At 35.1% G+C, this 24,419-nt stretch overlaps 1 protein-coding gene across 1 annotated transcript in view; it reads right to left on the bottom strand.

Annotated features, from left to right (window-relative positions):
- GPM6A (glycoprotein M6A) overlaps positions 1-17,948 on the bottom strand; it is a 112,532-nt gene extending 94,584 nt beyond the window's left edge. The window contains exon 1 of the mRNA XM_062493610.1: positions 17,887-17,948. Coding sequence (XP_062349594.1) covers positions 17,887-17,948 — 62 coding nt within the window. The remainder of the gene's footprint in view (positions 1-17,886) is intronic.
- Between the last annotated feature and the right edge of the window lie 6,471 nt (positions 17,949-24,419).

The following is a 24,419-nucleotide window of genomic DNA, read 5'->3' as shown; positions in this document are numbered from 1 at the left end:
AACAGACACCTTATATACTGCATAGCTGTTCAAAATTCCCTCATGCCAAAAGTCCTCTTCAGTCTTTTGTTGTTCTTTCGTTCTCCAGTGTTAATGAATATTGGCAATCACTCATTTCTTCCAATCTAGTTCACTTTCAGATCTACCTGGCTTTGCTGAACAGTGCAGCATGAAAAAGGTGCAATCACTTTCCATTTCCTCTTTCCTAGTTTCTCATGGGAAGGAATACCAACATACAACTGTGCTCTACTCCTGCTGATAACACAGGAAACTTAATGGGTGTTTTACTTCATGCCTCTAAACAATGGCCCAATGCTTGCTACTCAGAAAAGGCAAATATTTTACAAAATGCATTTTTTTTCCTCGAAATATATTTTTGAGTGTCTGTTCATCATCACTTACAGGAATTTGTTCTACAGAACTGACAAAACCAAACCATTTGTCAAAATGTTACGTACTCTGCTCTTCTAATAACTACAGCATAGTTATAGTTAAAAAATAGTTATTGCATAGCTAGTACAGTCTACTGTAAGACCCAGATTGCAGACCCAAATTACATTCATTTTCTAAGCATCTCCACCTGTCTCTAATTGGGACTCAGAAAAGCACTGTTCCACGACTAAACCAAACCACTATAAATTCACTGCCTTTTCCACCAGCATATCTCTCCCCCAGAAATAGCAGTGTTTACTTATGGGCAAAAAGTTTTCTATATATTTATTCTGGTTTTGACTGGGGCAGAGCTAATTTTTTTCAGATGGCATGGGTTGTGTTTTGGATTTGTGCTGAAGACAGGGTGGATGATGTGGAGATGCTTTTGTTATCACTGAGCAGGGGTTGCACAGAGCCAAGGTTATTTCTGCTTTTCATACTGCCACTGTGGGGAACAAGGGGGGAATGAATGGGAGGCTGGAAGGGGATACAGCCAGTACAGGTGACCCCAACAGACCACAGGGATATTCCAGACCATGGGACATCATGCTCAGTATATAAAGTAGGGAAAAGAAAGAGGGAGGGACAGACGTTTGGAATTAGGGTGTTTGTCTTTCCAATGGGGCCTTGCTCTCCTGGAGATGGCTGAACACCTGCCTGCCCATGGGAAATAATGAATTAATTTCTTGGTTTGTTTTCCTTGTGTGTATAGCTTTTGCTTTCCTTATTAAATTGTCTTCATCTCAATCCATGAGTTCTCCGGCTTTTACTTTCCTTGATCCCACTGGTGGGGGAGTGAGTGAGCAGCTGTATGGGGCTTGGCTGCTGGCTGGAGTTAAAATACAACAGCTTGTCACAATACAAAGAAAGCATTACACTTACTAATAGAAATTTAAAAAATAAACCTTCAAACTCCTCAAGAAATTGCCATAAGATTAGATAAAATTAGGAAGAAAAGAGTCTTTTTCTAGGTTAGTATCAAATTTTTAAAAATTTAATGCAAATCTTTCTTTTGAATACTTCTTGTTTGAAAAAAAAAAAGACTGGAAGTGGACTGAACTAGTATTATCATTAATCCTCTCTAGCAAGCTAACTGTACTACTACAATTTCTGACTGGATGTTGAAGATAAAATTCCATCCACTTTTTCCTAACCCGCATATTAGACAGTCTATACTTCAGAAAACTTTATATTCTGCACTTCATCTGTTTAAATTGCAATAAACCCTTCCTGCCTACTTTTTTATCTAGGGAAGCCTAAAATAGTTTGACTTTGCTTTCAGTCATTCTAAATGCAACATTTGTTGTCTGAGGGCAGAACTGCTCTTCAATGTTATTCAACGCATTAGTGGCAAACACTAGGTCCATCATATGCTTTGACATTAAGGCTAAATACCAAAGGCTGAGGAATACTCCTATTTATCACAGGAAAAAATTTAAAAGAAAGAAAATAAAACCAACCAACCTTTCAAATTCTTTGCAAGCATGTAAAAGAAAACAGGTCCATGCATGCTGAAAGTGTCACTAGCACTGTCAGAGCCTCCATATAATCCATACCCTATTGATGAAATATATAATAAATGTAATTTTAAGGATGATTTTTTCATTGAAGACAGTAAATTTGCTTTTGTAATGAAACTGCTTAGATTTTGTTCATATTGCATTATTTTTGGAGCTGCTGTTAAAGAGGACTTGCTACAAAGCAAGGGGTGCAGAAGACAGGTTATTTCTACAATGAATCTAATTGTACATCTTGTTAACAGGCACCAATCTTAAAGAAGGGGTTATAAACAACATTTAAACAACATAGCTTGAATAGCAGACATGAATCTTGCTATAACAGTGTAGAGCTCACCACAGTGCATTCTTCCCACTAAGACAAATTAGATGTTGGTGATTACAGTTTTGGGGAGAGACTGGATGTGACATGATGGTACCACATCGCATGTACCATGCAGGAAAGATGCTCAGAGACTCTTTGCATGGGCTGTATACCAAATATATTCAAATAAAGAAGACACATTTAAGAAACAGTATTTTGAGTATATTTCTGGTAAGAGTTAGGCCTGTTATTTTTCAGCCTGAAATTTTCTTCATATTTGGGTTTATACAACATCATGTGCTCATAAAACAAAGTCTGTAAGTTTTGCTGCCAAAGATAGAACAAATTTTGTCATCATTTCAGTAGCTGAAAATGTTGCAGTCACCTTCCTAAAGAAAAATAGCCATTCATCAGAAGAAAATGCATATTAAAAAAAAAAAAATAAAGCACACAGACTTATTTGTCTCTGTTTGATACAACTTCTGTAAAATGAGCTTTAAAAGGTACTAATGACTAGTAGAGACATATCCATTCTGAACTTTCCACTTCACATATTATAATCACTAAGAAATGCAGGTTTTATGAAGGAAATGAAGTTAACAACTTTCTGAACTGTTCCTTCCTTTGGCATGCTGTACAGACATCCACCATATGTATATCACAGCACTCTGCCTTAGAGTATGTCACTGCTAAAAAATCAAAGGTCTGTCACTCTTCATTTTAACAACACATATGCCATATGTATAATGAATGCAACTCCTTTAGTTTTGCTCATTTAAATAAAAAGTTTGATTTGGAATTAAGGTGGGATGGGAAAGAATTTTCAATTACACTGCATTTCACCCTTAATAGCAAAGAAAATTGAATGCCTGCAATTTATTTATATATTTAAAAATTAGTAAGTATTCCCTAGCATACGTCATCTTGCTTTAATATCTAGAGGACTCAACTGAGATTTCATTGTATAATTGTAAAGACTACCACCTATTAAAGTGATAAGCAAGTCATAGAATGGGTGGAAGAAATAAAAGTTTATGTACGTCCTATATTGCTTTTCACAAATGGGAAATCAAGACACAGTGTGTTACAGTGAGATAGTCTAACTGAAAAATGTAAATGATACAAATAAGATGTTTCAGATATTTCATATCTCAATCTAGAATCTTAGATGATGTCCCAGTAATTTCACAAAACATTATCTCCAAAGAAGTAACTTATGAATTAGTGCCTGAAAGGAGAGTTTACTTTTTAATCCAATAACATAGCTTCTAATACTTTCACTATTTCATAACAAGTTAATTCCTCAGAATTACCAAGCACAATGGAAATTATTTCTATGACATATTTTCTTTTTGTAATTGTGTAGTCTTGCCAAGAAACATAAAATCATAGAATATCGAGAGTTGGAAGGGACCCCCAAGGACCATCAAAGTCCAACTTCTGTCCCCAGGAGTCACACCATGTACCAGAGAGCATTGCCCAAAAGCTTTTTGAACTGCATCAAACTTTGTGCTGTGACCACTTCCCTGGGTTGCCTGTTCCAGTACCCCACCACCCTCTGGGTGAAGAACCTTTTTCTGATATCCCCATACAAAGAGAATTCATGCTTGTACCTACTGAAGATACACACTGCTGAAACTACCTGGAGGTCTTTGATTTGATTTTTGGGTTATTTTCCCATTATCCCACTTGTTGAAAGGCAGTTGTTAGTATTTTGTAAAGTTAGTACACTAAAGAGATTGTTTTGACAACCAGTTTATCCAAGTAAGTGTTCTGCCTCATGGAGCCAGGGACATGGAGTATGTTCATTAAGAAATTTATTTCATTTTCCCTAGAGGTTTGCTTTCACTCACATTAACATTTTCATGCTTCTGTTGCAGGAGTTTCATAACCCACTTCCACAAACAGAAAACTATCATCTCAGTACTGCTTTCTTTAAATGTTAAACTAGATTAAGATGAGTTGGGAGAGTACACTCACATAAATATAATCTTATTCATTTTGGCTGCATGCTCCACCTCTCATTTACAAAAAGTGAGACAGTCTCACAAGTATGTATTGAATACATATCAGCCAACTTTCTGCTTTCAGCGTCCATTACCATTACATTTGCAAGTATTCTGGCTAACTACCCATCCTATTAGCTCAAATATAACAAAAAACTGAACAAATTTTTTTTTTTTTCTGTGAGGAATACAGTTGAGCGATCTATTTTTTCTCCTCCTATGTCCTTTCAAAAAAAAATCGTAAAATACATTTTTAATTGTGAGATTTTTGAAATTTGCTTTCTCTCAAATCCAATTAGAAAGTTCAAAAATAGCATGGTATTGTTGCTTACTTTACCACCATTAGGTGATAATTAAAGTTGAAAGATAGCAATTGGAAGACTTTTCTAGGGTTTTTTTGTAGTAATAGGTACTGCAAGACTGTGTACTAAATACAGAATCATTAAAATATACGGCATTTCCAGCCTTCTCTGTCTTGATAAAATACTATGTCTGTGTGAACTGGACTTAGAATTTAGTGTCTTGTTGGCCACAAACAACTATACAGATAAACCAAATCAGTTGTGGTCTTCAGCACACTAACTGTACAAAAAGGTGGCCACTGTCATGAATACAAATGTATGATAAACTGGAGAGAAGGAAAATAAAGAGCAAATAAGCATGCAGAATGATGTTCTGGACTAAAGAAGTTGAACTGATAAACCTTGAACCGGCGTCAGAAGCACAGAGAGTACTAGGGGGCACCACTGGCAGTCTGGCCCACAGAATCCTTTATTCTGCTACAGGAGGGTAGAATCCATTCATGTTTAAGCTGTGCAGCTCCCCAACATGGAAACAGGAGTGAAATGAAGATAACAAGCTAAAAGGCAGTATTTCAGTAGATGATAGCTGAGAATAAATGAAAGCATAGCTGGTAGCAACAAAATGAAAGAGGTCTGCACTTCTGCACTACCCTGATACAGAGGAACCTAAGAAGCTTCATTTAAAGCTCTTTTTCCTACATATTTGTCCTTGCATAGGAATGGTATAGAAATAGCAGAAAATAACATTCTAAGGTTTAAAGTCATTTTCCTCAGGAATGGTTTTTCAGTATGAAAAACCTCCAGAATGACCCACTGCTAAGAGGTTTACTTTAATGACATGGCTATTATTACTTTGAATATTCATATCTATTTTTGAACATTCATGTAATGCTAATAAGCAATATTTGCTGAATACATCTGTAGGCCGAGTAATTGAGATACAGAGCACTTATTAATTACACCACTGCCATTGAGGATGTAAAAGGATTTAAATGATACCAGCTCCAAATACATACTACAGAACTATCTCCATAAGATACCTTAAAAATTTCCAAAATGTCAGACCTTAGGGCAGAGGTTTGCCCTCTACATATATATAAAAGCCCAAATCTCCTTCTTTTGAATACTTTATATTTACAATGGCTTTGCTGAATTGTAAGAAATACAGGACTGGATAACAGAAATTTGAATATTTTGTTCACTAAAGTAATAAAATTGTATACTGATACGAGTATTTGTCAAACATTATGTCACAGAGAAACCTAGTTTCAGTTTTAATGCAAATGATTGCCTATTATGAAATGAGAGCACACTGAATTAGTCATTTCCATTAAATCTATGAAGTAGAATTGCCTAGCAACCAAGAAAATTAATTCAGAGATTAAAATAAACACTGTGACACTGACAGAGCAACTGCTATTCTACCCCAATATGATAAAGACACTTAGAAAAGAGGTGTTTTCCTAATTCTTCTTAACAAATGTGAAACAAACAATTTCATAAAATGAGTTCATAATGGACAAAGAATAAAAATAAAGAGTCAAATCAACTTCACGAAGCAAATGCAAGTAACCTTTTTACATAACATCACTGAAATGAAAAACACTAAGTTTTTCATATTCTAGCAATGGTGAATAAATTGCTGTGGAAGTTTCTAACATGTTTTCCTACTTGCAAAGAAGAAATTTGTTTCATTATATTCACTCTATGCATGTATTCTATATTTTAGTACTTACTAGTTTAATTTATTATAGAATCTATGACCATGCTTACCTGAAAAAATTCTACATCATTACTACCCACTTCTACTCCTAGTCAAATTATTCTTAATCACACTTCGGTAGGAAAGCTTTTAAATTATACAATTTATCACACTAAGATGGTTATGGAAAAAAAAACCCAAAAATGTTAACAGATTAAGGACAGTGAGGGTGAGTGCAATAATTTAGTTTAATGACTGCTACATATTGCTTGTTACATCTGGGCCATTGTGTAATTCATTGTCCCTGAAGGACCACAAAAAGCCTAGTAAAATAAAACCACTTTCTGTGGAAACATTGAGTCTATCATCTTATCAGGGTATTAGATTAGAGGATTGATTACAGATCAGGGATTCTGGAGTGGCAGTACTTTCATACCTCTAGTAGGAGACAGTCCATATTTCCATCTTGAGGTACAGAGTTAGTATGAAGTCAAAAAAAAAAAGTATCACAAAGAAGAAACAATATATCCCAGAGGATATGGCAAAACAGCAACTGCAGCAGCTGCATCACATCTAGTTGAGTCTACATTAAAAGTTAATAATACAAATAAAGCAGTATGAGGAATAAATCAAGACAGACAAGCAGGAATAACTGTGTATTAGAAGGTAACTCCCCAGGCAGGGACATAGCTACTCTTCTATCAGGAAAGTCTATTTCAGCTTTTTGGTTGTGTATAATATTCAAAAAACACACCCACAGCCAGCTAGAGGTTTTTTTAAGACTTGAAATCCACATATTACAATCACTAGATCCAGTTCAGAGGTGTCCAAACTGGGTTTTAAAAGTTCATACTGTCAATAATTATGTAATAAAGTAAATATATTCATCTAGAAGAGGATATGACATAATAAAGGAAGGATATCTGCTGGAAGTACAGACAATACAGATGGTATAGACATGTAACAGATCAAAAAGAAAAAATATTAACAGCAAAAGTCCCCATTAAATAAACACAGCCATAAAGAAGATGAAAGACCCCAAATGTCCTTAACAGGTTCCCCTGTGTCTTAAATATTTGATGAATGTACCAGATGGAGAGGGGGGAGAAAAATATTTTGTCTGAACCACAAGCATAAACACAGCTGACCTAAAAGACCTACCCACCACTAGGTTATAATTACTCCAGTGTGTTCACTAGGGAACAATGTTCATAAATCTAGAATAATTTGGAGAGATTGAAAGATAACATCTTTAAGAAATAGTAGCCTCCATATGCTGTTGAACAGCTGAAATTAATTTCCATTTTCTGGCCTTTGTGCCACATGTCATGGGTGTGGTTGAAGCATACACGTTTTACTGAATTCTTAGGATAGTCACAGTTATGAGCATCCTTTTTATTAATTTTATCTATATTAACAAAGCGGTATCACAAAAATAGAAGATACACGAATTCTACATGTAGCTAAAAATAGTACATTTTTCCCTTTAAAAGTGTTAACAGCACAGTTCATATGGTAAAAACTCAGAAAAAAAATTCATAGTGCTCAGACTAGACATTGTCAGAGTCCAGAACCTTCTAATAAAGGAAACCTTGTAATAGATGGTCAGTTCAGAAGGATTTATTAAATCTTCTCCAGTCTAGCCCAAAAATACAGGCAAATAACCAACATGCTGGTCCAGACCTACTTTCAAAGATCATCTATAGTTTCTTACAAGAGGACAGTAAGAAGGAAAACACCAATGTTAGTCTTGCACTAGAAGCAAGAATTTAATGAAAACAAGCTCCCAGAAAATCTTAGAAAGCAAACCATGACCATGTTGCTGAAAAAAAAAAAAAAAAAAAGGTAAAAAGAAGGTCAGTAGTAGCCTGCCTTGGGAAAAATTCCATCTGCACAGCAAATTTGATGATCATCTAGGCTTAAGTATGTGAACAGGACACACTAGCAAAATTGCTCAATACCACTAGAAGGTCCAGTATACCCTGCCTGGGAGTAAATCCAAATTCCACTAATTCTAAAGAAAACCTACAAACAAAAAACCTTTTAAATAAAGCATCTAAGAAGAATAATATTTTTTAGAAACTGCAGACAGGAAACCCAAAGCATATTAATCACTGTAATGCCTTGTGATACAAACAAAAAAAAAAAAAAGCAAAAACCCCTCAGCTGATAAACAAACTGCATTCACCTTCCTTCCAGTCTCCTCCCAAACCCTTTTAAATTGCATCATCATGTCTTCTCACAGATAACCTGCCAAAAAGCCTGACAGCAACATGCAAATTACTCCATGGCATTGTTAAGTCTTAATCTTAGATGTTCATGGGCTTCTTTTTGTTTATACTGGTATAAAACCAATGGGATTACTCACAGTACATGACATCAAAGATGTATATTTAAGTCTTTGAAAGATCAGAGCTTTGGTTTCTGAAACTTGAGCTTTCAGATTTTCAAATTACTGATGTCCATAATTTTTGAAGTAATCAAGGGCCATATATGCACTTCCAAGCAAATCTTAGTCTTTTCTGAAGCACTGGTAGGCAGTATGAATGAGAGGGTTCCTTAATGCTCTATCAGAACTATGAATTTTCCAGCAAAAGTAAAACATTATGTAGCAAATATGAGTCAAGACTACATAGTAGACATGTTTTGTGACTCAGAGGAGTAGATGTCAAGCTGATTATGGACACCTGGAGAACTTTTCATTTTAATCTAGTTCAGCCATCGGGTTAAGTAACATGGCAATAAGGTGCCTGACTACCATGAGAACCTGCAGGTGTCTCCAAGGAACTGCAATCTGCTACTAAGAGGAAAGGTAGGGGAAATCATGGTTATATTTATTTATAATGTCAAAAGTGTATGTTGGTCAGAAGCAGTGGTCAGTGTGCCAGTAAAAAAATTAGAAGGCTGAGTAATTCTTTGAAGATAATTGTGCTGCTATACTGAAACACCACAACAAATAAAAAAAAAAAGATTTTATATATCTAATATACTCAGACTAATTCACAATAAAGTAAATCACTGTATTTGTGTCAATCAGCTAGAAATGTAAATTCATTTTCTTTACAGAACTGGTTTATCAACAAGTCATGAACAAAGGCAAACCATTTTAAGCAGGACCCATTGCACACTAAAGATACTCAGTTTAAAAATCAATTATATAACGCTCAATAATTTAATTGAATACCTTCATGACCAACACAGTGGCTAGTAGTCAATAGTCCCTTTCTCAAGGCAATTTCAGACATTTACTTTGATCCTCAGTTATGCATATTCAGTTACTATTTACAATGACTTACTAAGCCATTACCCCCATAAGTTCAAGTGCATGTTCCTTATTGGTTATTATGTTTTAGAAAAACACTATCTTTTTAGAGTTTATAAGCTCTTTCATACCATATGCAGATTTCAAAATATTATTTGGTTTTACTATTACCATCATTATCAATAAAAATAAAAATCATTTCACGGACATCTGCTCAGTTAAGGTTTTTCACAATGGACCAATCCAGCAGCCAGAGAGGCTGTATTTGTGCTCAGTGCACCCAATAGCAGCTACTTCATCCTCTCCTACTGCAGCTGCCTGGCCTGTTTAACTCTGTACTCAGGTAGGGCACAGAAGCATTTGTCTGGTCCAAGTCACAGCAGCACATTCATCTCAGTCATTCCCCACCTCATCTATTGGAAAAAGAGCAAATCAAATGCAAGCATCACAAAGAACATATCCCAACTCCAAGTTGTGTCATGAATATGGTAGATAAATTACACAGAAAAAAAAAAAAGTAGCTGGGAATAAATTTTCATCACGGAGGTCACAGAACAAGCAGACCAGCAAAAAGCAAGGAGTTTCTGAATATATATCATTCAGTACATATGAACTAAGACACATCATAGTATTTAAGTGGCAATAGACAAGGATTAATTTACTGGACAGATTAAGGTAATTTTACCTTGTCTATCACCATTCACTAACAAGGAAAAAGCAATCCTCAACTGAATGACTTCACTGTTACTTAGATAACTCACAAACGCTCCCGAGGCATTCACGGTACTGACAGTAACTTTCCCTGTCTCAGAGCTGAAAATCTTTTGAAGGTTGTTTGGTGTGAGATGAGTCATAAAATGGTAAAAGAGGCTGGGAGCAAAAAATATGGCAGATAGAAGTAGAAAACAACAGGGAGTACATATTAGCTTTCTTCTGGAGAGACAGGAGTCAGAGCTTTGTGCCATCCAAGCATAGGGATAAATACTTAATTTGGATTGGCTTCCTCATGTCACCCTTCAGTACCAATCAAAACCATGACATCAGAACCTCAGGATCTACTCCTGCATAAAAATATGAAAACCTAAATTCTTAGCTATGGTCAAGCATCCTCACTTGAGAACTGCAAAGATATACCCCAAGCTCTTCCCATGGTTTCTTTCTAAATGATTTCTAAATTGATTCAAAGTTATGCCAGGTGCTTACTATTGCATGTATCTTAATAGAGTAAGAGATGATTTGGTGGGAAAGCAGGTGGTGGGAGTCTTTGATGAACTACATAAAGAAAGCTAAGCTGATTCACCACTAGCAGAGGGTGTCACTACACTGTGGAGCCTCCCACACTGGCTACATCACCTTGTTAAACAAGGGCGTGCAATACCATTTTCCTTCACCAGAGAAACTAGGCCAACAGGTCAATTGTGATAACTCTTTTCCACGAACGTGAAGTGATATACTTTCCATTTCCAACTAACAGAATCCTTCCTATCTCTTGTCACTTTAAGATAAAACCAAACATGTTCTCCCTCTTCCCTCACCTATAGTCCCAAATAGAGGCTGCCCACAGGTAGAGTATTACCATAGTAATTTATGGTATTTTTAGTAGCCATGAATATAGCTGCTGTTTTACTTCGGGGGGAATCTGTGCTTAAATTAGATGTTCATTACATTAAAAAAGATAATTCAAATTTATGCTTCTCTTGATTTCTTATGTAAAACTCTTTCAACTCTAATATTGTCTTCCACCATAGTTTAGTGGTGGACTTGGCAGTGCTAAGTTTATGGTTGGTCCTGAGGACCTCAGAGGTTTGTTTCGACAAAAAAGATCCTATGATTCCCCTATTTCCATATCAATTTTAGACTTCTGAAGCCCTGCAAAGGTATTTCAAATTCTACTGCTTATTCCTTTCTTCTTTGCATCATATTGCCTCTCTCGAACCTCTATCAGCACAATCATCAATCATCTCTACTTTTTTCTTATTGTGCCTTAGTGCAGAGCAGTTCCTGCCTAATCACTTAGCTATGCTACTAAACTCTCTTCCTTCAAATTCCTCCTTAATGTCCAATTTTGCCTGTATAAAATAATTCTTCTGCAACCTGAGAAGTAGGATGTGACCAGCTATGACTTAATTAATGAACATGCAGCACTTGTCATCTTCTATTACATGTTCCCAGAAGAAATTTTAAAATGTTCCAGAATTTAATTTCCATGTCTTCCAGGCATTAAAAAGAAAGTAAAGAAAGTGCTTCCACATAAAAAAAAATGAAAAGCAGGACAACAATCAAAAAGTGCTTTTTTTTTTCCTTTAAAGAAAAGTGCAGTCTTATGGTACAAATAGGAAGATACTAAGAAGTGAGGGCAAAAATATTTTTGCCTTTAGGTTTTTTTAAATTCAGGCAGTAGTACCATTCTGCAAATCTCATATACCAAAAGTCCAGCAAATGCATTTTTGTTGGTCTAGTTTTATACTAGAACCTCAGCAAATGCACTGTTCCCCTCATGCCACTATTAAAAAGACTGAACTTTTTAAAAATTGAATCTAAACTTACTGTGATAATCCTTTGCTGTATAATTGTATTGTTATCACTGTTGGGGAAAGAAAATTAAATTTTCACCATGTGAACCAAATAAAAAGTCGTCAGAAACTGTTCAAGTGCTAATGTCAGGGGCATTCTAAGTGTAAAAAGAAGAGTGATGCCTGCATTTACTAGTTGTATTTCAGCAACTGTTATTTGGAAAAAATGTTATTCCAGATGACTGAAGTATAAATTTTGGAAGGAGTAATGGACTCCTACATGAGAACTAGTAAGAAGGAGATGAAAATTATAGAGGGGACAAAAAAGAAAAGATAAAAATTAGCCTTCTTGAGACTAATGCATTGAAGCATAAGAGTTACCATGGGCAAGCTAAGAGAATATGTAAGCCATTTTTTTGTGTCAGTGTTGTTCTTTCATAAGGCCCTAAATCACACAAACACAAGTTCCCAGTTTTGTTAATTCCTACTTGGTGTATATCTTTGACCCTCTCAGTTTTGATACTCTGAGTTTGATCCTTCTGCAGATGAGAAAATGAAAAGACTGACTCCTCATTTCTTGCAGAGTGGAACTGAAGCCTCTCTAACCCCCCACAAATGTGTTTGTGACAACACATCAATGTGGGACTTGCTTCCTGACTCAGAAATCGGCCACGTGATAAGACATTAGCAGGAATTTTGCATTTTAGTCACTTGAATTGTCTGAAAATTCTTCTGAAATAGAATTGCCAAAGAGAATGTTAACTGACAAAATATTTCATATGAGATCAATATTCACCTTTGCCTTTTTTGCATTCTGCTTTTTAACGGCTATCAGCTGCCTATATTCTTCACAGGTTTTATAAAATCATTCACAGTGTCTACAATCTGAAGCAGAACAGCCCAAAAACATGGGGTTTTTTATCATTTTCTACTCAGTCCTCCATATAAAACTACTAGGAGGAAAGAACATACTCCTGCCTATGTATATGGGAATAATTAATAGGTAAAAACTATTTTATCAGGAAAGAAACATCATCATTATGTGATGCCAGTAGCATTTCCTCCATTCTTCCATGCTGAATTGTAGTGCAGTGGCAGGCCACTTATAGCAGGTTACAAAATCACATTGCCAAATTTTTTAAGGTACTTATCAGAAATGAATGCACAGTCACAATCTAAAATGAAAACAATTTGGATTTTAGGCATAACAATCTCTCAATCCTTCTCCATAAGGAACCTAAGCACTCAGCTGAAGCAAATTAAATTTTGCTATATTTACAGTATTGCATTGTCCTTCCTAATTTCTTATTTTTTTAGAGTAACTGAAAACCCAGAGTAGCCCTTTTACCCCAAAGGTGAGCCTTTACTTTCACAAAATGTCAAAAAAACTTTTTATAAATTTATATTGCAATTTTGATACAGTATATTTTCATTAATTAGTGTAAATTGATAATTTAAAATACATTCAACACTTTTTTTCCCAAGCATTTACATCTCCTGTGAAAAATCTTTTTAATATAGCTTATTTATGAAATTGACATCCATGTGTCAAAATAACCATGAAGACTTAAATTTTCACACATTGAATTGAGGATTCCATCTGCCTCAGGGCAGTTGGAATGTTTTTTTACCCTGAAAGAGTGCATATAAAATTATAATTAAGTCCTATTAATGCTGGATTTTCATGCCTATGACTTGTATAATGTTAAGCCTTTAAGAAATACAAAGTTTTCTACTATTAACAGAGACATTTCAATGTTAAAGATTAAATAAGCAAGCAAGACTAAATTTATTTACATCATTATCTATGAATAAAAGTCTAATGTATTGAATAATAATGTATTCAAATTACAGCTCTACAATTCAGTGCTCCTTATGTAAGAATATTAAGTAAGGTAGCCTGTAGTTACTACATAAAGGAGCATAATTCTTATAGTCTTAGAACAATTAACTTCAAATTCACATTGACTGTTACTGTATTTTTGTAATAAAGCATATTGATTAACTACTATGAAGTATTAAGCAGGAAATACAGTCAGATAGTTTGTCAGATGCTAAAATTTATTTCCATATTTAGTGTTGACTACAAAATAAATTTATTTACTTAGTTAGTGACTTTGTAACTGTTAAGTGAGTATTCTATGTCATGCTCTAATTACAACAAACACACACCTTTAAGAGCAGGAAGCAATGAACATGATGGAGATTAAAACCATTCTACTTGAAGCAACTTGCAAAAATCCACTCTGGACACAAGCTTGGGGACTAAGCCTACTAAATTGAAAAGATATTCCCAAAGTAAATAGAGATTGACCTCTGCCCACCATATTTTTCTTTAAGAATCAAGCATTACAAATACAGATTTGGTATGAAGAATATCAGCCAGCAAATATCTGCTACTTCCTACTCATAAGGTCAAATTTAAAAACTATTTCCAAGTTACTTTCGAATACTAACATAAAAGGGATTTAACTGAAGACACAAGCATGCCTCTCACTCAGTGTAGTACTTACACTAAAGAACCAAAAATAACTCCTCTGCTTTATTTGCAAGTATTGCCATCAAACAAAATTAAAGTGCAAAATACTGGGATTTCCTCACTCTTATTTTAACCAACTTTGCAACAACAGTCAAAAGAGAAGGAAAATTCTTCTCTCTTAGAGGTAAGTAAGAAGACTAGCTTAGAAAGGATGCCAGCAGTGTTTGGACTGGTTGGATGTTGGTATTTCTTAATATGAAATAAAACACATAATTTTCATCTACTCTGTACTATCCTACTAAGTCAGTCTGCCATTTTCCAAAAAGTACTGAAGAGGAAACAATTTACTCTCTCATGGCTGAAGAATCAGAGGCTGTGTGTACATTTTACTGATAGCACCCTAGTCTTATTATTATTTTCTTCCAAAACTCTGCTTAAAGCTCTCCTTTACTGGTATGCTGTGACAACAAATGAAAAAGCTCTGATAATAGGCTGCAGATCTACTTATATTGCTAATGCAAGTCAAACATTATTTTCTGGCATTCAGTCATTTCTAGTCACAATAATACAATTTTTTTTTTTTGCTATCCTACTGGTGAAACCTTAACTGTATTAGGAATACTACTCCCAAGAGACCTTAAGTAAAATTAGTTTCTTCCTCATGTTTGCCTCTGTACAAACAAATGATGCTCCATTCATTCCCAAGAGTTTATTTTATGTAGGAATTCAAATTGCAAAATGAAATTATGGATGAATCATTAAAAAAGGCAAATTCATCTTCCATTTAGTGCAAATGGTGTAAGTATGATTCAATGTGCTCCAGAACATTTCTTTTCTGAAACAGATTGTGGTGAGAATAATCTATCACTGCCCTGCATCAAGTTCCTTACAGTGCAAAGAATTACAGTGCTTGCCCTCTGAAAAGTTCTTTATTGGGATGAATAACTGGGGCTGGGGGCACCATTGCAATCTTAGTGCTGTCACAGAGGGAAGACCTGAAATGCAGGAGCTGGACATATACCTCTTTCCACATCACAAAGCTATCAGTTTGACATCATTGTCTTTCAAACACTGGCAGCTGAGACCTACCACTGCCACATGCAATTTATGCATGAGGTTTTCAAAATTAGCATGCATCAATACAGACATCAGTGAAATTTCTGCTTCTTAGTGGACCTGATATTTTTTGAAAAATAAACTCAGTTTAGTTATCCTGGGTTTTCCAGACAGCAAATTTGAAATCAAATGTCTTATTATGTTATAGGTCTAGGATGTAGCATAACATCAGTGCAACAGAAATTGCAGACAAGTTGATATTTCTGAGATGTTATGACTTTTTGCCTTTTTAGAAGATATTATAGCATCAATTTACTTAGCATTTGAGGCAGACTTCCTACACACCTTCAGTTCTTGGACAGCTGGGGATAGCATACCAAATACCTTTGAAACCTCCTCCCCAGCCTGTACTGACTTCCTAGCAAAGGAAATGTGATATCAAGGGGAAAAAAAGAGGGTGGAGGAGGCACAACAAGATTTCCAGTACTTTAAAACAGCAAATGTATGAATAGAAATTATTCTTGGCTTCAATGTTTACAGCTTTACACATGGAAACTGGGGGACAACAGCCTTATCTCATTTTGCCATATTTAGGGTAGTGATGCCAGTACAAAAGCACACTTTCTACGGCCAGTAGAAAGAAAATGGGAAGGGGAGAAGATGTCCCTTACTTTGAAGTGAGTTTCTAGTAATTCATTGCTTTCAGAGAAAAAAAAAATTGAATGTATTTCCCTGCTTATATTTTCCAAGACACAGACATAAAGAAATCATAAGTATTAAACGTTAGAATGTTGAGAGATTGGCAGAAGGTCATTATTTGGAACCACTGTGTTAAGAATTATGTTTGAACTTAATAATATCTTATTTCATAAAATTCTCAAAAATAAAAAGACCTTCAAATCTTCTAGAGCTATCTTGATTGTATTTATGAAATGCATCAATACGAAGTTATTCACTTCCATCATGGCTGCTAGCAAGACGTAATGCTGTTCAGTGGGAGGTTCAAAGCATCTGCTGTGAAAAGCACAGGAGCTGATAAGAGGTGACAATTTATACTCCCATTGATTTTGTATAAATCAGAAAAGTAAAAGGAAGAAACATTTTCATTTGAGATGGCAGGAGGATAAAAAATAGAGTATATATATTACCATTACTGTTTCTGAAACACTACAATTAGCAAAATTGGTCTGGATGACCTGGAACTATCTTGTGGATACCAATTAAACACACAGTAGATAGACTACACTAAATGAAAGCAAAAAAAACCCCAGAAACTATGAAAGAGAACTATCCTGTCATACTAGTACTGGTCAATATTTTTCAAGTGCAAAGTGCAAAACTTAAGGAGAGCCACGATTTCATAATCATACCTACACTTCCCTATCATGCAATCAAGCACCTCCAAAAATTCAAAACTGAAAATATTTTTTAATTTGCCTCCTGAATAGCAAAATTTCTTGAAACTCTAAATACATTCTAAAAGTTGTCATAACCCAACAAGGGAACATGATATCTTGAAATGACATGTTAACAGGTATGATCACAGAAACTAAGCAGCATCCCCTCTCACAAAAATAAGGAAAAATATATTTAGATTTCTGAGCTCTTAATATTCTTGTGCCACTTTCTGTGATGACAGCTGGGTACCACTAAAGGGAAAAAAGGCTGAACACATGGCATTTTAAATGGGGGTGGGGGGTAAGTAGTGTTAGCTGTTGTAATCACACTATTAATCACACCATTTTGAGTGGCAATTGGTCATTCAACTGCTTATCATATGAACAATGAGGACACAGTTTATCAATAACAAATTCTCTCAATATACAAAACTATTCACTTTTTTCTCTGGTTTTTTTTTTTTCACCTCTCTCTATCAAGAATTTAAGGATTTTGAATTTCACACTGTTTCTTCAGGCAATATCATTTGGTAACAATGACGTATTTTGATTCCTCAGTCAAACAGTTCAATTTACATGTTTTAAGAAGCAAAAGAATGCATTTCAGAAATTTTTAAAAGCATGTCTTCAATTTCTAAGTGTAAACTACCCTAAACAATTTGATCCATACAGTAAAAGTATTGATTTTACCTTCAGGAAAAAAAAAAAAACCAAACCAAACCAAAACAGAAAAACTGACCTGTCTTGTACTTTCCTATTCTATCTTTCATTTATAAATAATAAAATTAAACTGAAGAAACTGCTGTAATCAGACACTAATCTATCTATAAAAAGAAGTGTGTATACACATGGAGCACATATATTCTCTTTTAATGCTCTCATGACTGTATACTGTGCTTCTAGATCAAGTTAAGACCATAAACAATTCAAAGCTGCATTCTGTCTAAATGGGTCACTTATAATGAGAAAGCATGACATTTACGTGTAGTAAGCAGATTGATCAGGGAGCAGAAAAATAGAATATGGCATCAGTGAAGAAAAATATGCCTTTACAGGCAATTTATGCTAAATTATTTGGCAACTTCCTACATCTTCCTCCTCAAAAATGGAAGTGAATTCAAAAAATGTAAAATGAAAAGAATAAAAATTAAACATAGCAAATATTCACTTAGGATTAACCTTTGTGGTTTCTGTAAAGAAAAATGAAAAAAGCCTTGGTTCCTTTCACTACTGTCATGTCGCTCGGACAGAATAACACGTAAGTGAAAAGACTGAACACACTTTGTCTCCCAAAGATCCACACATTAATTAATTGTCCTCAATCATTTTAAATTGGACCTTTAAGTGCTAACAATATCCCACAACATTCAGTTGTTTTCAACCAGAAGCCATGGAACAGAAAAGCTCTGAGCATGCTGTGTGCATCTTGCTAAAGCAATTTCAGCTGCAGCCTGCAAAATTAATTTCTGCAAAATGCAAATCTGTGTCATGCAAATATTAGAATGATAGCAAGTCTGCTGCAACACATTACAAAACCAAAGTGGCAAAAAGGCAGAGGGAAATTTCAATACTGCCTAATATATACAAAATATACCCCATGTCTTTGTTCAGTCTGGATTCTCATTCAAGGTGTAAATACTGGATACATTGTTAGATATCCAACAGCAACCAGCTCCAAATATTGTGTGAGTAGCTCTCTCATAGTTCACACTAGACTCCCTTGACCCAGCTAGACAAGCGTGAAAACGTGAAATAAATGAACATTAACAAAGACTAGTCTGGAAAGCAGGCTGCATTAAATGCTCACAGCATTATTCATATAGATGCAAAATTTGCTACCTAGATTCTTTTTATAGTAGATATCAGCTGGCAGTCACTATATTAATGCTATGTGCTACTGCAGAGAGAAAAATGAAGTAAATGTTATGAAAATAATATGTCTTTCCCCATCTGCCACATACAGATATTCCCCAACCTTACATCATGCTGCTAAGGCAAATAAAAAACAGCAAAATAATTATCCCCATGCAAAGAAAAAGCAATTTTAACACAATACCTTTCTGTGTTTGTCCCTCTTCCATATTCTCTTCCATGGCTACCTTTCTTCACTAGAAACAGCTACAGAGAATTAATCAAAAGCTTCAGTCAGATGTAGGGAAAAGTGTGGATTTTTTTTTCCCTGGGAAGCTCCAACAGCAGAGGCTTAGGCAAGTCCTCAGAGCTTAGCTAAGGCTCCCTCACTCTCCTTGTTTGCTTGGAGACAGGCTGTCAAGTGTAATTTCATTCAAATTACTCTTCCGTGAAGATTATCAATTTTTCTTCTCAAAGCTGCCCATTGTGTACCACTGTAAGCAGGTATTCAAATGAACAGCCTGTGAATTTTGGGGGGAAATTTGGTCTGAGCCCTTATGGCAATGACTCCGATTCATAAGCCTCACTTTGCATATAAAATGGAGTAAAGAAATTGAGGTTTGTATTGAAATCTGTGTTTAAATTGAAAACAGCCTCTACTGAAAACAGATGGAGGAGTGTCTTCCTAAGGAGAAGCAGACCACCAACCCATAATTCCCCCTATTTGCTACTGAAGTGGGAAAGCCCAAATGCCTGTGGGTTCTTTATGCTGTATTACTTGTCTCTCTCTCTCTCTCTATCTCCCCCCCCCCCCCCCCCGCCTCTCCCCCTCCTCCTGTATCAGCACATTTAAGAATAATATGACTCTTCACTTCCCTTCTTCTCATATATCTGTATCATCAGGAACTAACAACAAATATACACTATTGCCCTTACAGTATTCTAAAAATTATCCTTATAGCAATCCAATTTTGTGTGTATATATATGTGTTTACACACACAAACACAATTTAACACACGACATAAATCTGCAGATTTTATGCACTGTATACATTCTCATTGTCACAGTAAACAGGAATTTAGAGGGAATTCAGATGTTTAAAACAGTTCTTGCATCAATTCTTTTTTTGAATCCTCATATCTCAAATTAGCTTAATTTAAAGCTCTTTTAAAATAACCAGATCTTAAAATGGTGAAGCACTGCATGTGGGTACATACACGAGGAAGCACATATGAACACATACTCTGCTAGGAGTTTGCTCTGGAAAAACCTAGGTTAAATACACTGTTAGGGCACCTACTAATTTGGGGAGCTCTGCAGACTGATTTGGAATGCAAATTGCACGCCGCAGTCTAGCAATAAAATAGCATTTTTGTACCTTAGTCCACAGAGTAATATATCATCATTTTAACACTTCCATTATTTCACCAAAAGAGAAAACTGAACACAATTACAATTTTTCTCTGCGGGTTTAACTTCTCATCCTTCTGGGGGAAGTGACTAAAACTTAAAAATAAAAACTATTATGGCTGAAAAATCCCATTAACATATAAATGATAAATAGCTCATCCATTTATTTTATGCTAGCTAAATGCATTGATTAAGTTTTGCCTTCTGAGCCACAAAAATAGAGTTGTTTACTTTGGCTGGTTGGGTTTTGTTTGGGGTTTTCTTTAGGGAGGGGCTTGGGGAGGAAGTTATTGTAGGGTTGTTGTATTTTTATCATTTGCATAAAAATCTCTTCAAATCTGGTTTGCATCAGAATTATTACTATGTATGAAGTTAAATATATATATATATATATATATGTAATTAAATAACTGAAACATTATTTATAACTCATTGCATTCCCCACCTCTTTTTTTCCCCTTTTAATTCATGTTCCTAGGGCTCTGTTTTCTGGAATAACTGAAAAAAACCTATCAGTTGTTTTTGTTCTCAGATCTAATAGGTCATTTAAAAATCAACACACTAAGAAGGCCTATACATATAGAAGTGCTGCAAACACCATAGGATCTAAGCATCTTCCATCTTTCTACAATTATTCTTTTAGACATCTTTTTGAGAGGCATATTTCCTTTAAAACAGATCTCCTGTGTAAGTCTCCTCTGCTATTATTTCTCTTCAAAACCTTTTCTTACATAAGCATTTACCAAATCTTCATATTTCAAAGAGGATCTGGCAAATATTTTACCTGGCAAATTGCTTCTAAGTTGCGTTTCTCATAGCACCAAATATTTGACACAACCAACATCTTAAACAGCAATGTTGACAACAGTGAAATATATGGGTCACTGATGAAACTAAATTACCTTTTTCCTTGAAACAAACATACAAAATTTTTCAAATATAACAGGAAACAAAAAGAAAAAAGGTTGGAAAGAGGTAACTGGGAGAAGATACAATAAAGATGGCACAATCTTGAGAGACATAAAAAGCTGAAGGAGAAACAACTAGTTCAATAAAATGGACAGGACTGCAAAGAAAGTAGGCCCAGAAGTAAACAAAAGAATATTACACAACATGTATTTAAGCTATGGAAACTTGTAGCAGGCTGTTGTAGTGGGGGGGGGGGGGGGGGGAAAGGACCCAACAAAATAACAAGGAGAATCTGAATCACAAGGATTCATGGATATAAGATCCCTGAGCTGCAAATTACTGGGGAGTAGAGGAATATTTTGTGGAAAAGTTTTAGCCATTTCTTATGCTACTTCCAAGGCAGACTGCTTTTGGCACAAATGTATGAGACATTGAGCTGAATGAATCTTTTATCTACTTCCCACTATGGTCATTTTCACATCATATTCACACGCACCTTAATTTTAATGACAGGATTTTTAACATCCTAAAAAGTCTACTACACTCACATGCCAAAGCTTAAGATGAAATCACTGTAATTGATGAAGCAAAGCATAGCATTGACAAAAAATGTCTATAAGTTTTATCCCCATCCCTACAATAACCCATTTTTCTTTATAAATATTATTGTTATGAAGATACTGACAGCTCCTCCTGTTAAACAGCAACTCCTCCAAACTATGTAAGTGCCAAAGTTCCTTCTTGATAGAACCATGCTTAATTTCAGGTGCTATTAACTGGTCATCCATACAGCATGTGTGAGAGTGAGCAACAGAGACAACGTGAAAGAGATTTCATGTAAGCGTGTTTCATATTTAATTCCACTTTTTTACCAAGGTTGAAACATAAATCTGCCTCCCCGATGTTTCTTTAGATCTGCTCTAATGATCTTTGAAGATTAAATTATGAATAGATGTTAATCCTGAAGCCAAAGAACAGAAAAGCTCTGCAATTCTTACACAGAATAACAAACCAATGCAGAAAATGCCAACTGTATGTGACTTTCTAAGCAGCAACCACAGAAGCTTTCTCGCTTCAGCGTACTGGGAAGGACATTTACCACCAATGATACATAAACTACCTTAAAACTGTACGGAGAAGCTACACAGGCTTCTGTTTCTGGAAACACTCCTAGCATAGAAAAGAGCTATGTTAGTGGGAACTACATCCAACTGCCTAAAATTCCCTCTTAATGTGAAATGAGATTATTGGTGCAAGTGATCGTTGGACAACCATGCCAATTGTAAATGGCAAGGCAAGACAGAACATCCAACTGTATAATGAGACTAAATAAACAGTTAATCAGGAGAATAATTGGAAGTTGATGACATTAAAGGATCCCCTGGTGTCCATTATGATATTATGAAACGTAGCTGAGCACTTACAGCTTTAAACAGCATGACAAACACCTGACTTTTACTCCCAGTTTTGTATGGCCTTCAAAGCAGTTTACCACTCCATCCTTCAATCCTATCAATTTTCAACTACATAATAATGAAAATGTGGTGCAGTGATGTCTTGATCATGACAACATAATAAACTTGATTATGAATACATAATTTAAAAGCACAAAATTATTTATGTAGCTAACACTATTACCTCAATAACCAAGCAAGAAAAATCAAAAGCCAGCTCAGATTACTTCAGCTCTTTTGGCTATGACTACAGGAGGAAGTTGTGATGGATATGGGGAGTGAAGCAATAAGTGTTTTTTCTGCTTCGAGGGAATTCACTCTGGACTAATGCCAGTCAGGTCCTGCAGACAGACTGACTGCCCTTCAGGGGTTGGAGTGGTGTACAGTTCACGCCTGGAAAGAATATTCTGGTTTCATTATATGAAAAAATATAATGCATATATTAAAAAATATTAAAACATAAATTATAAAAACAATATATGTTTTTAGAGAATATTCTATGATGCAAAACAAAATACAGCAGGCGAGGAAAAGTGGGACATGAATTTTAAAAGTTCACTCCTAAACTCACCTGAGCACAAAGGTAAATGCACAGGTAGTAATTATTTTATGTAAATTAGGCAGGAGATTATAGAAATCTGGAAAACACACAGAGAAAAATTAAAGCTGGTGCTCCAATTTTCTATTTCGAGTACTCCACAATTTATATTTTGTATTCAAAATAGAAATGTAACTATAAAATAATGTCACATCATATTTCATCTTTGGAATATCCCAGCAGTGGGGTGTTGAAGGAAACGTGGGAAGTTTTAAGACTTCCAAAATGTCTCTAAATGTCTGCTCTGGGATGTCTATTTCATATCTAGATCTTCATGAGATACTTACAGAATAATAAACCAAGAGCACATGGCCCTGTGTTTAACTCATAGCAGACACTCACACAAGTGTCCAGGGAAAGGAGAAATGCTTAATGACATTAAAATTATCAGAATTAGTGGGGAAATGGAATGTTAAAAGAGGAAGGAAGAAAGTAGAAGGCAAAATGTAATGCTAGCAGAATATTGCTTCTTACCCCATTCATGGGATTGGTATAGTTCTACTAATTCCCAGTAATTATTTTTCTGAGGAAATTGTATTCTTCTAGAGGAACAAGCTACCAGTTTAAAACAGGCAGCTGTCAAGAGATAGCAGGAAGGTCATATAATATAAAGAAATTTCAGTACCTGATAGAAAAAGTCTCTTACTATTTTTTGTGCTCAAGTCTGGATGTTACATTTGACAGAAGAATAATGGACATCCTTTCCTTGATGACCTTAACTTATTCTCATTTCTTTCTGCATTCTTCTATATTCTAAAGCGTCTAGAAACAGAGATTTTATTGAAGAGGAGAGTGAGAAGTCAACCTCCTTGCATATAGCCTCATTATGTCTCATACTAATAAACACAAACATCATTATCGTATTCAGAAAATTAACCTCCTTGTGAAAGCCTCATCTTTCACCACTTCAAATGACTTAAAACACAAGAGATAAGAAGTAACCTGCTCATATCAGTATTCAAATATATTTTTCATATATGTTATATTGACCAAGAGGAGAAAGATAATAAAAAATTATTAACAGAATCTCTGATTCAGAATACAAGTCTTAATATATTTCCAGACTATTATCTGGAGCTATTTTAAGTATCATCTGTAATTTAAAACCTTCAGTCTGAATGGATATATTTCATGGTTCTTACTGGCTTTATTTTGAAAATAAGTAAAATTTTCCAGTGTAAAATTAGTTAACACGGTCAATATAATTCCTCTCAAATTCTGAAGAA

This window comes from Cinclus cinclus, chromosome 5 (genome assembly GCF_963662255.1).
Source record: "Cinclus cinclus chromosome 5, bCinCin1.1, whole genome shotgun sequence".
Lineage (NCBI taxonomy): Eukaryota > Metazoa > Chordata > Aves > Passeriformes > Cinclidae > Cinclus > Cinclus cinclus.
Note: the sequence above shows the minus strand (reverse complement) of the source record. Positions and strands in the feature narration are given on the sequence as shown.